Below are 13,593 nucleotides of genomic sequence, written 5' to 3' on the forward strand. Positions count from 1 at the left end.
AATAGGCCTTAACGAACGTATTCACTAACCCCTTTACTAATCAAACATTTATGGAATACCTATTAACTACCACAATAATCCTAATGCCTGAAGAGGAGAAAAAGAGGAAAGAGGATAAGAGAAAAATGGCACAGAGAAGAATACACTCTTTAATGAGAGCAAAGTCTAACAGACTATAAGACAAGTAAACAAATTAAAATATAAAAATAGGCCAGGCATGATGGCTCTTGCCTGTAATCCTAGCACTTTGGGAGGCTGAGATGGGTGGATCATCTGAGCTCAGGAGTTCTAGCTCAGTCTGAGCAAGAGTGAGACCCTGTTTCTACTAAAAATAGAAAAACCAGCCAAGTGTTGTAGTGGGCACCTATAGTTCCAGCTACTTGGGAGACTGAGGCAAAGGGATCTCTTGAGCACAAGAGTTTGAGGTTGCTGTAAGCTACAACATCATGGCACTTTACCCGGGCACAAAGTGAGACTCTGTCTCAAAAAAAAAAAAAAAAAAAAAAAAAAAAATATATATATATATATATACAAACACACACATAAACATATGTATATATATAAATGGCATGTATATATATATACACACAAATATATATATAATTATATACATATACATCTATACACATATATACACATATCTAAATAGAGTTGTTCATCAAAGCTATTTAATATTTCTTGAACTAAATCCCATAGGAGAAGTATAAATAAAAGTCTATAGGAATTTGTAGTAAGGATAAATTACTATCAGCTGGAGAAATCTGGGAAGACTTGATAGGAATGTCTGGTATTTGAGAGGAGATAAGAAGGATACCAGTGGGAAAGTGGAGATAGGCTGGACCTGCATTTTAAATAGAGGAGGAAAAAGTGGGAAAGCATTTGGCATGTGGGGGTGTCAGATAAAGGCAAGTGGTAGAAGAGAAAATTCTAAAGAGTGGCTCTGGGAGGAGGTTTGGAGGGTCTGAACCAAAACTAGAGAATCATTGCGAGGAAAGAAACTTACTTGCAAATAATACTTCCCCGAGATTTACTATGACAAGGTTTAATCTGCAGTGAACAGGCGACAGCTTTCCACATTTCTGGCTGGCACTTTTTAATATCAAGAACAGGTATATTGATAAATGGCATCTTTATGCTTCCTTTCTCCCACAGCTTCATGTCATTCATGGCTCCTTGATCTGACTGAGCATTACAACTCCTGAAAAGTTCTGTTGGCCTAAAGAGAAAACAGAACAGAAGGAATCAAGAGACAATTATTTTCTAGAGAGAAGCAATGAGTAAAGTCAGGAAAATCTGATTTTCTTAAAGAAAAAAGCACATAAACCCATTAAAGGATATTCAGTTTCGAGTGTATGAAGAGTCAACGTAGAACTAGCATTAAGACTCTGACTGCGTGCTTTCTTCTTAACGCAAGTTTTTGTCAGGCAGTTGAAAACTTCAAAATGCTCTAGACAGGATTATTATCTCCAGACTGTCCCATTTCTCTCATTTCACACAATAAGTACAGGAGAGCCTCTGTAAAGTGACCACCCAAGGGACCGTAACAGACTGGTCAACATACAGAGGTGGTCAACACAAGCAGCTAAGCCTACTAGACCGATACGTACCGATACTTTACTATCTCATCCTTTTCCCTACTGTTGGCACATATTTTACTTCTAGGCATATTATAACCTCCATGATAAACTGCTATTATTTTTGCTTTAATAAATTACTTTTAAAGACTAAAATAAAGAAAAATATTTTTCATGTTTACTTCCATTTATCATATCTTGTGCTCTAAAAGTCTGACTTTTCTTCTGATATTTTCCTTTAGACTGAAGACATTGTAGTGAGTCTCTATGCAGAAAATTCTGAGCTTTCTTTTCTTTCTTAGTATCTAAAAATATCTTTATTTTTACCTTACTTTTGAATGAATATTTTCATTGAATACAAGACTCTGATTTGACAGGGGTTTATTCTTTTTTTCTGAGCACTTTAAGGATACTACTTTATGGTCTTTGGTCCTCCCTTGTTTCTAAAGGGAAGTCAGTTGCCAGTTATTGTTATTCTGTTATATGTAAGGTGTCTTTTTTTTCTCCCCTTGGCTGCTTTTAATTGTATTTCTCTTCTCCTTTGGTCAGCAGTTAAGAATGATGTGCTAGGTGTGGGTTTTCTTTGCACTTATCTAATTTGGGGTTTACTAAGCTTTATCAAGAAGTAGCTTTATATATTTGATCAAATTGGGAAAAATTTCAGCCAATGTTTTAATAAAGTATTTTTCTGCTCCCTTCTTTCTGGATTCCAATTATAGATGTTGTATCACTTATTCTATCTATGCTTTACTTTAATTTCTACTGAGTGATCGCTGAGATCAGTGACCTTTTTATTCTGTTGTACCTGATCTATTTTTCATTCCCTCTAATACATTATTTCAGATATATTTTTCAGTTCTAGAATTTCCATTTGATTCTTTTTCTTAGAACTTCTATGGCTCTTCTCAAACTCCCCATCTCCTCACCTACATCCGTCTTTACTTATTTAGATATAGATCCTTTAAAATGTTTATCATAATTACTTTAAGAGTCCTTATCTGCTAATTCCAATAGCTGAGTGCTCTGTAGGTGTGATTGCTCTTCTCTCTCTGTTTTTTGAGGCAAAGTCTCACTCTGCTGCCCCAGGCTAGAGTGCTGCAGCATCAGGCTTGCTCATAGAAACCTCAGACTCCTAAGTTTAAGTGATCCTTTGTCTCAGCCTCCCTAGTAGCTGGGACTACCTGTGCCTGCCACAATGTGTGGCCAGTTTTTCTATTTTTAAGTATTTTACTAGAGATGCAATCTTACCCTTGCTCTTAAACTCCTGAGCTCAAGCAATCCTCCACCCTTGGCCTCCCAGGGTGCTGGGATTAGCACGTGCTATTGTGCCTGGCTATGTTTTTTTCCTTCTTAACTATGGTCACAGTTTATATTTTTTCTCATTTTTTGTAGTTTTTGATTATAAAATGGACATTATACATGATACCGTATGGGATTTAGGATTTTTAAAAATCTTCTTTTAAAGAATGTTGTTTTCATTCTAGCAGGCAGTTAAATTATTAGCAAATTGTAGGGGCAGCGCCTGTGGCTCAGTGAGTAGGGCGCAGGCCCCGTATGCTGAGGGTGGCGGGTTCAAACCCAGCCCCGGCCAAACTGCAACAAAAAAATAGCCAGGGGTTGTGGCGGGCGCCTGTAGTCCCAGCTGCTCGGGAGGCTGAGGCAAGAGAATCGTGTAAGCCCAAGAGTTAGAGGTTGCTGTGAGCCGTATGACGCCATGGCACTCTACCCGAGGGCGGTACAGTGAGACTGTCTCTACCAAAAAAAAAAAAAAATTATTAACAAATTGTTCTTGTGGAGGCATGATTTCATGTTTTCTTAGGGTTTTTAAATTTTACTCATAGTTCTTGGATGTGGTCTTTACTCCCATGGTGTGGCCCTTATGGGATTTTAATGAAAAGCTCAAGGTGTTTGTTAGGCCTTTCCAACCTGGTATGATTTGAATTTTAAACTCTGCCCAACAAAAAGCAACTGCTATGATCTACGTTTACCTTATTTTTAGCCTTCTAGCTATTATTTTCCCCTGGGTTCTTGTGGACTCATCTTGAACAAGTACAATTTAGAAGTCAGTCAAGGACTTTTTTTTCTTTTTTTTTTTTTTAAAGACATGGGTCTTACTCTGTTGCCCAGGCTAGAGTAGAGTGGCATGATCATAGCTCACTATAACCTTGAACTCCTGGGCTCAAACGATCCTCCTGTCTCAGCCTCCCGAGGAGCTATGACTACAGGCGTGTGCTACCATGCATGGCTTAGTTTTACATTTTTTTTTTTGTAGAGATGGGGTCTGGCCATGTCACCTAGGCTAGTCTCAAACTCCTGACCCCAAGTAATCCTTCTGCCTCAACCTCCCAAAGTACTGAGATTTCAGGCATGAGTCACCGTGCCCAGCCTCGGCCAAGGATTTGAGGGGAGCCTGTATATGGATTTTGAGACTTTTTGTGGCTTTCTTCTTTGTGGGATTTTCCTTTTCAAAATCCAGCCTCTCTGGCAGCCTCTCCACATCTATCTCCTCAGCCCAAGACTGCTTCTTTCTTGAACTTTATTTCCCATGAAAGGAGACTGAGAGTGTTCGTGAGGAAAGAGTGGATAAACGTGGCTTTCACTCAGTGCAGTTTCTAACTTTCAAAAATATAGCCCCTCTGCTTTTGATCACTCTCTAATGCTCTCAAAATAATTGTTCTTTTATATTTTGTGAAGAGGTCATAAGTGGTGGGCAGGAGTGTTACTCTGATAGAAGCTACTCCACCATTACCAGAAGCCAGAACTATGTGTTCAAGTTTAAATTCAAATATTTCATAGGTTTCAAATTTAATCAATCTTTAATCCAGGTCTTTGTTATTGAATACTGTATGACCAGTTATAGAGATATCTTGATTTTCTTACTCAAAGTAATAATCTAAATACTTTTAAAAGGATAGAATATGTGCTTGAAGTAAACATTTGATAAAAATATACAGAACCTCCTTTTGGCCCAACAGAATGATTCAGTTCCCCTTTGCCCTCCTGATCTTTGGGGTGCAGCTCACCAAACCAGCCACCTTTTCTTCAGTAATGCTTCCTCTCTGGCTTCTGTGTGGAGTTCTCTTGTTTTATGCTTCTGAATGCCCTTTTCTGTTTTTTTCACTATTCTTTAACCATTAACTGTGGATATGCTCCAAGGCTCAGTTCTTATTTTTCTTACTGTACTTAAAACCTCAGGAAAATATCTATTTGAATTGCTTCCATAATGTTTTTGTACAAAAGAGGGGAATCACCAAGCAGGAACTTCAAGCAGTCTGACGGCCCTTCAAAGTAACCTGGACTCAGGTGGACCTTTAGATGACCAACTCACACTGATTTATTCTATAGTGAACTGTTTCCACTGATGAAGTAGAAGGGAGAAGGGATTATAGGTAAAGGAGGGTCTTTGAATTCCAGAAGCATGAGGTATCTCTAGATTAGAAGGGACTTTGTCTTCATGCTTTTTCCCAGAGGTGACTTACCAGAAAGTATAGCATTTAAAGAAGGAATCATTAAAAAAATGACTAATCCAAAAGAAACAAAATCAGAGTAAAGTGGCATTTCCACTTATTTAAAAACCAGTAATTAACAATAAAATATTTCCAGTCTATATACAGTAATTTGTTCCTACCTGTTGTTAAAATTAGTACAGTAAGTAAGGTTTCTGCAGCCCAACTGGCAAGGTTCCCGGACATCTGCTAAACAGGTCAACATGGACACTTCCACTGGATTATATTCACAAAAGCGATCAAACTCTTGCCAACTCTGTGTATTGCCCCAGCTCATGCTATAAAGTTTAGTGCACAGTTCCCTGAAACAAGAGCACAAATGCAGAAACACAGAGATGATTCAAGTGAATAAGTATTTGATTTGCATAAACTAGAACCCTATGAGACACATACTTTGGAACATAAATGAGGGGGAAAAAAATAAATGATTATCCCCTAGAATTTAGAGCCAAAAAAAGCAATTTTTCCATGAAAAATAGTTAGATCTTTTATCATCCATTTCTTCCCTTTTTGTAGTGTTTGCTAGAAATCTTAGGGCTAAATTTAATGTTTAATTATAATATTTGTGCATCCTTAATTATTGGCACAATTATTTCCTTCTATATTTTTCTGATTTCTTTTTTACTTTTACTTAAGGTAAGGTACAGCACCTGATTATGCCTCCACAAAGATAGATTCTCCTATATTTATGTACAATCACAGGAGGCAAAACTGTGACATGGTCTTCAGACTTCTTTTTTTTTTGTAGAGACAGAGTCTCACTTTATGGCCCTCGGTAGAGTGCCATGGCCTCACACAGCTCACAGCAACCTCCAACTCCTGGGCTTAGGCGATTCTCTTGCCTCAGCCTCCTGAGCAGCTGGGACTACAGGCGCCCGCCACAACGTCCGGCTATTTTTTTGGTTGCAGTTTGGCCGGGGCTGGGTTTGAACCCGCCACCCTCAGCATATGGGGCCGGCGCCCTACTGACTGAGCCACAGGAGCCACCCTCTTCAGACTTCTTTTAAGAAGCATTATGAACTGAGGAGTCAATAGTTTCTCCCTGAGAAATTATACCAACGTCACTTATGTTCTTTAAGATAGTCCTAATCTTCTATATGCTACTGTAGTTAATACCAGACATAATTACTTTAGTACTAGATGATTATAAAGCAACTTAAGTGTATGTATATAGATAAAATAATCTTTGCTATTTTTAAAATGCTTTCATACATCATATTCATTAGTTTAATTTTTCATTTATAGAAGTAATACATGTTTACTATGTCTTATTTTCGTATTTTATGCATAGTATTTTGTTGAAATATATATTATATATAAAAATATATAAGTGAAAATTCTCTACTCTCCCCACATTTCACTTAAGTCTCATAATTACCCTATGAGAAGGGTATCTTAACTTTTACTTTTGTTCATTCACTCTACCAGTGTTTACTGAGTGCGTATTTTGAGTGAAGGCCTGTTTAACGCACTGGAAATGCAGTGGTGAATAAAACAGACCAAGTCCCTGGTCTCAATGGAGCTTATACATCATGGGGCTGAGGAAGCTGAGACCAAGTTACACTGATAGCTTGATTTGGAAACCAGTCCTTGCTCTAGTCTTTTAATTTCCATACAGGTTGAGTATCCCTCATCTGAAATATTTGGAACCAGAAGTGTTTTAAATTTTTTTTTTTTTTTTGATTTGAGAATATTTGCCTATACCTAATGAGATATCTTGGGGATGAGACCCAAAGTCTAAAAACAAAATTCATTTATGTTTCATATATACCTTATATACATAGTCTGAATATAATTTTATAAAATAATTTTGGTCATGAAACAAAGTTTTGGTTATCAATTTGACTGCAACCTGCCACATAATGTCAGGTGTGGCATTTTCTACTTGTGGTATCATGTCAACACTCTAAAAGTGTTAGATTTTGGAGCATTTTGGATTTCAGATTAGGGATGTTCAACCTGTATTTACCTTAGACATACTGACATCTCAGACTTGTTTCTTTTCTTTTCTTATTTATTTTTTTTTTTTTTCAGTTTTTGGTCGGGGCTGGATTTGAACCCACCACCTCCGGTATATGGGGCTGGCTCCCTACTCCTTGAGCCTCAGGCACTGCCCTCAGACTTGTTTCTTAAATGTAAGACAAATCTCCCCAATTATCTCTTAAGGTTTCATGAAAATCAAATCTGATGGAGATGAAAGCATTCAGCAAACCATAAAACTCTGTATCAATAAAGAGAGAGAAAACAGTATTTCTCACTGAAGCTCTCCTGGGAATACACAGCCATTCCAGTCTCCAGTGATTCTATGCAGGAAAAAGTCTTTTGTGGGCATTCAAAAACCACTTGGCATTCCTCTTATAAATTCATTTATTAAATTCTATAAGCAACATAATTTCTTTAATTTGAGGGATAACTTATTTTCTCTTTAAGCCCTTCTGTTAATTTTCTTTGAATATTTTTTAGAAAGCAAAGAAAGTTTGATGAGCTATTCTAGGCATAATTTTTTTGCTAAAGGGCCATCTAATTTAGAAACCACAGGAAAGATTGTTTTACTCCTAATACTTCATATTCATTTTAGGTTATCCTAGTAGCATGTAGTCCCTTTTTATCCAAAATGCTTCTAATAAAGCAAACTTCTCTTTTGCCTGTGTTCTACCACCACGATCTTAGTTATCTACATTTATCTTGTCTCTAGATTTTGTTTCCTCCATCCTGTATTTATAATGTTAATTTTTTTTTTTTTGACATTTTAAACAGTGCAGCGAGTCTGTGTATTAATTGGGTTGTTTTTGGAAATCCTCCGTTCCAGGAATGCTATGTCAAAGGTACAAGCTTTGTCTGGACTATTCTGTTTTTCCTTCTTCCGTTCTCCTCCCATCTCTACTTAACCCCACTTCCAAAACAGAACAGCATATAATGGTATCGCAGTTCTGAAGATTCATTCATTAGAAAATCATTTCATCTGTAGTATACGTCAGCCTCTATAGTCTTACAGGTTAGAAGTGAAAACCAAGATTTTATCAGTAAAATCAGATGGCCTTTGGTGGAGATGAGTCCAGATGGCCTCAATGAAAAGTTTAAATTAGACCAGTTCTGTTTTGGGGGCTGTGTGGCCAATGAGTCATTAAGCTTTTCTTGGTCCTGTAGTTGTAATATTAGGAAATTTGCTTTACATAGTCAATGTTGTGATCCAGATGTGTAATGTTAATTTTTTTATTTCAAATTAATATGAGGGTAAAAATTTTTGTATTACCTACTTCTCACTTCCAAGATGAAGTTCAAGTTGTAGAAAAGCCCTTCACCCAGCGAGTGTGCTGAATATCCTCACATTGTGCACAGTAGGTGAGATCCAGCCAACTGCCTTCCCTCCTCCCACCAGTCGTCCTCCCTGTCCCCCTTTCCCTTCCCTTCTCTCTCCTGCCCCCTCCCCCTTGTTAGATTATATTTGTGTTTTATCATTTGTATGGGAGTGTAATTGTTTATATATGAAAAGGTGGAGACTTTACATCTTTTATGTTTACCTGGATGGAGCTGAAACACATTATTCTTAGTAAAGTATCTCAAGAATGGAAAAAAAGTCCAATATATTGTTAACTTTTTATCCCTAAATTCATCATTCAAATGAACGCCAATATAGTGCTATCTAACTTTGGTTATAATTGTTAACCTATTCATCTATAAAAATATAGATTAAGTTCAAAGTTTTATGATTTAATAAAGATGAAAGGCTTTAGATGTTGAATCAAAACATTTTCTACATGGGGGTGCCTATGGCTCAAAGGAGTAGGGCACCGGCGGTGGTGGTTGGTTCAAACATGGCCCCAGCCAAAAACTGCAAAACAAACAAACAAACAAAAAAAATCTTCTTTGTTGTAAGCTTACTTAATTATTTCTATGAGTGTAGAGTTCATATTGTATTATCTTTAGATATTTATTGCCCTGCCAATTCTAATCTTCCACACCCCAAAATACGGTGTTTTTAGTTGGTACTCAATGTACAAAACAATGTTTTGTATACACTATACAATGCTCAAGAAATATTTGCTAGATAAAAGAATTAAAGATTTTCTATCTTCTAAATGCTAAACCTACACAATGTAAGAATATAGCATATATTTGCTAGGATTAAAATCACTAATTAAGATGCTATTTTCTACTGATTTTAACAAAGGAAAATGAAATACTGACCTACATGTTGAAGTGTTTGCTTTGGAACAACAATGCAATTTAGCTCCATCAAGGCCTGTAGAGGGAGGAGGGTGTACAGTGACTCCAGGGTGAACAGACTGTGAACTTTCAAGAAAACACTGCCAAAGAGGATCTTGAGGCAAGGGCTGGGTCTTACAGCCCTCGATGAGACCATCAACAATCTCCATTTCTGTTTTCTTAGACATCAGAATTCTCTTGCAGGCATTTTGGCAAGCATGGTCTTCAGCTCTGTCACAGCAATATAAACCTACATTTTCAGAATGTAAGAGGCTTCATTAGCTGGTTTTGTTTCATGCCCTGCTCAGAATAGAACATGGCAGTGTCATAGAAACCATTACTACCCTTACTTATACACGAACGTCAACATCTGCAGAATACAAGGCCTACCAAATTCTCTCTCCATTATTTTGGAGGATAGCAAAAAACAAAACAAAACAAAATAAAAACCTGTAGGAGCTACAGTTGGACAAAGTGTCTAATACAGAATTCACCACTGTCCCCAATCACCGGATCTCTAGCACTGTCTTTACAAAAATAAAAGGCCATGGTATACCTAAGAAATCCTCACATGAAAGGTATTTCATGTTTCTGGAAAAGGTATTGCATATGAAACTAGAATTATTTCCTGCTAGCAACTGCCTAAAAGAGATTATATTCTCAACATTAGAGAGATGACAGTTTTTATACTGACAAACACAAAAACTATTTTATCAGATTCTAAGACAGCTTAAAGCTTTACATATCTATGTAGTTAATTAATCTAAGTTTAATTTAAATAACGTAATAGGGGCGGTGCCCATAGTTCATTGGGAAGGGCCAGTCACACACACCAAGGCTGGTGGGTTCGAATCCAGCTTGGGCCTGCTAAAACAACAATGACAACCACAACAAAAAAAATAGCCAGGCATTGTGGTGTGTGCCTATAGTCCCAGCTACTTGGGAGGCTGAAGCAAGAGAATTGCTTAAGCCTAAGAATTTGAGGTTGCTGTGAGCTGTGACGCCACAGCACTCTATCCAGGGTGACAGCTTGAGACTCGGTCTCAAAAAATAAATAAATAAATAAAATAATGTAATAGCAAACTCTAACAAGATATCAGTTTGTTCTGTCTTTAATTTTCTGCAAAGAATCAGAAAATGAAAGAACACTTTCAACCAGAGTAGGGAATTTGGAAGGGCTTCTTTGATGTAGTTTTCTCAGGCATCTCTGACTTTTTGAAGAAACTGTGTGAGGCATATCTACCTGTAGCCTTCTCTTCCAGATTCCTCTGTATTAGCATAGACCTTAAAGATGGTTTTACCCTTAAAATCTTTCTTTTTCTTTTGAGTTCTATCTCTTTAGCTCCCGCAGCATCTTTGTATATAGCCTGTCAGGGAACACAGATCTACCTTAAAAATAAATGGAGGTTGTTTATGGCAAAAGTTTCATCCTCTGATTTTCACTAGAGTCATGGTACAGAATGTCAAAAGCACTGGATTCTGATTTAGATGGTGGTTAAACAAGGCACACAGCACTGCTTTTGAGTTACAAAAACACGCCTTTTAATATCCTAGTATAAATCAAAACATCGTCATCTGGCTTATAAGTAGTCTTATGTAAGTTTTTTTTTTTGTAGAGACAGAGTCTCACTGTACCACCCTCGGGTAGAGTGCCATGGCGTCACACGGCTCACAGCAACCTCTAACTCTTGGGCTTACGCGATTCTCTTGCCTCAGCCTCCCAAGCAGCTGGGACTACAGGCGCCCGCCACAACGTCCGGCTATTTTTTTGTTGCAGTTTGGCCGGGGCTGGGTTTGAACCCGCCACCCTTGGCATATGGGGCTGGCGCCCCACTCACTGAGCCACAGGCGCCGCCCAGTCTTATGTAAATTTTGTTAATCAGACACTTGTCTAAAATCTCACCATTTCTAGATTAAGAAAATGGATTCCAGGATGTACAAAGCGGAGACTTTGAAAACCCCATAAGGCACAGGTTCATTAGGAGGCTTTGAATTTTTAAAAAATTACCAGGCTCTCTTCTCTTTCATGTAATTTTTCAGTTACAGAAGTAATAACTGCTCATTGGTAAAAATACAAACATTATAGAGATCTATGACGTCTGACAATTAAGTTCATGAACTCATTCTAGAAAAAGTGCTATATACCATAGCGATTGCTGAATATCACTATGGTCCAACATTTGAAGCACTCCCCTTGGGAAGCTATGTACCAATGCCAGTGCCTACTCTACATTTCAAAGCAACACTGAAAATATTTTTCTGGAATGGCCATCAAAGGTATCATTATATTACCCTCGATGTCCTGAATACCACCAAAATGTCTTCCTTTCAATATTCCTTATCTTTAAGTAAAGAAAAAAGTCATTGGGGGCCAGATCAGGGGGGTATTCTAATATAGTTATTGGAATCAGGGAGGGTATTCCAATACAGTTATTTGTTTACTGACTAAAAATGCCCTCAAAGATAGTGTTGGGGGGGCAGCACCTATGGCTCAGTGGATAGGGCACCGGCCCCATATACCGAGGGTGGCGGGTTTGAGCCCGGCCCGGGCCAAACTGCAACAACAAAAAAATAGCCAGGCATTGTGGCAGACAGCTACAGTAGTCCTAGCTACTCTGGAGGCTGAGGCAAGAGAATCGCCTAAGCCCAGGGGTTGGAGGTTGCAGTGAGGTGTGTGATGCCACGGTACTCTACCGAGGGTGATAAAGTGAGACTCTGTCTCTACAAAAAAAAAAAAAAAAGGATAGTGTCAGGTAACTGGTACATTCTCATTCCAAGAGTTGTTGGCCAAGACTTTTAGTTAAGATTTTTCTGTTTGTCTAGTCTGCTAGCAAATAATTTTGATACATGTGATGAATTTTTGCAATATTTTTGTCAGTTCTGCTTCTTACTGGCTGTCCTGACCTCTCTTTATCAGTGATGCATTCTCTTCCCTCAGAAAAATGTTTTTGTTGTTGTTGTTATTATTGCAGTTTGGCCAGGGCTAGGTTTGAACCTGCCACCCTCGGTATATGGGGCTGGCTATTCACTAGCCACAGGTGCTGCCCCAGAAAAATGTTTAATCCATTTGTACACTGTCATTTTCCTTATGGCATTATCTCCATAAACTTATACTAACATGTCCCTAATTTCAATTCTACTCTGGCCAAGTTTAACAAGAAATTTATGAATGTTTGTTTATTGCTCTAATTCAAGCTCTAACATTCTCACAACAGCATATGAAAACACACAACAATAATAAATGCCACTCAGCAAGATACTGCCTCATGTCCATGTGAACACATTATGATACTGTTATATTAAGGTTATGAAACCTTACTGAATTGTCTGTACAGTGCTGCCAATGTAAGCGCATGGTGGCAAGTTCATGAAGTAAATTGTCAGACCTTGTATAATATGGAACAATTAGGCATATACCTTTAGTTCTGTAACTTGTTTTTGCTTATTATATCTTAAATTTCTTTCAATGTGAACATACACTTTTCTGTTGGTTGTAAATTGTTATTATAATGTAGACATATTATAATTTATTTAACCAATTTTAATCAATACCCTATTGATAAATATTTGGGTTATTTCTAATTTTTCTCTACTATACCAGTGTTGTTGTGAAAACCCTTTATTCATGTATAAACAATATAACTTTGCAAATTTGTATAAGTTTTCTTGCTAGATAAATTCTGAGAAATGAAATGGCTAAATCAAAAGATATGATAATTTGAAATTCTAATGGTCTTTACCCAACTTTCTCCCCCAAATATCATATCAGTGAACTCACCCACTCTTAGAACTGAGAATTCCTGTTTCCTCAGACCTTCTACATTTCCATCTTTCTTGGCACCTTTTAGCTGTGATAGATATGTTCAATTTGCCAAATCTAAATACCAAAGGAATTCTGGTATTCCCCAAATGACTCCAACTGTAGATATTTACCAGAACATAGATACAACCTTTTTAGCCAAAGTCTAAAATGAGAGGACTATTTCCATTTTACTTACTATCTGTTGGGTTCCTCATTGGATAAGATTGTGTATAGTTGTTCACACAGTGTATTAACTGTGGACTAATAGAGGCACAATAATTTTCCACTGCTTTGATCTGAGATGGGCCAGGAGAAGAGTCTGTTCGAAAAATAGCTTGACAGTATTCTCTACAGTTTGTATGATGACCTGCATAACTGCAGCAAACGGAGCCCACTGTGGGGGAAAAAGAGGACATTGAAATGAAAACAACTTCTTGTTAACAATAAATCATTATCATAATGAATGCAACAATATGTCTTTCTAAATTCAAGAAACAAAATCATG

General features: G+C 37.4%; 1 protein-coding gene across 1 annotated transcript in view; it reads right to left on the reverse strand.

Annotated features, from left to right (window-relative positions):
• The window catches only part of RECK (reversion inducing cysteine rich protein with kazal motifs), an 82,841-nt gene that overhangs the window by 26,419 nt on the left and 42,829 nt on the right, over nucleotides 1–13,593 (reverse strand). The window contains exons 8-11 of the mRNA XM_053568752.1: nucleotides 13,285–13,482; nucleotides 9,269–9,536; nucleotides 5,203–5,382; nucleotides 1,004–1,216 (exon numbers count right to left, since the gene is read on the reverse strand). Of these exons, the coding sequence (XP_053424727.1) occupies nucleotides 1,004–1,216; nucleotides 5,203–5,382; nucleotides 9,269–9,536; nucleotides 13,285–13,482 (859 nt within the window). The remainder of the gene's footprint in view (nucleotides 1–1,003; nucleotides 1,217–5,202; nucleotides 5,383–9,268; nucleotides 9,537–13,284; nucleotides 13,483–13,593) is intronic.

This window comes from Nycticebus coucang, chromosome 2, assembly GCF_027406575.1.
Source record: "Nycticebus coucang isolate mNycCou1 chromosome 2, mNycCou1.pri, whole genome shotgun sequence".
In the NCBI taxonomy this organism is placed as follows: domain Eukaryota; kingdom Metazoa; phylum Chordata; class Mammalia; order Primates; family Lorisidae; genus Nycticebus; species Nycticebus coucang.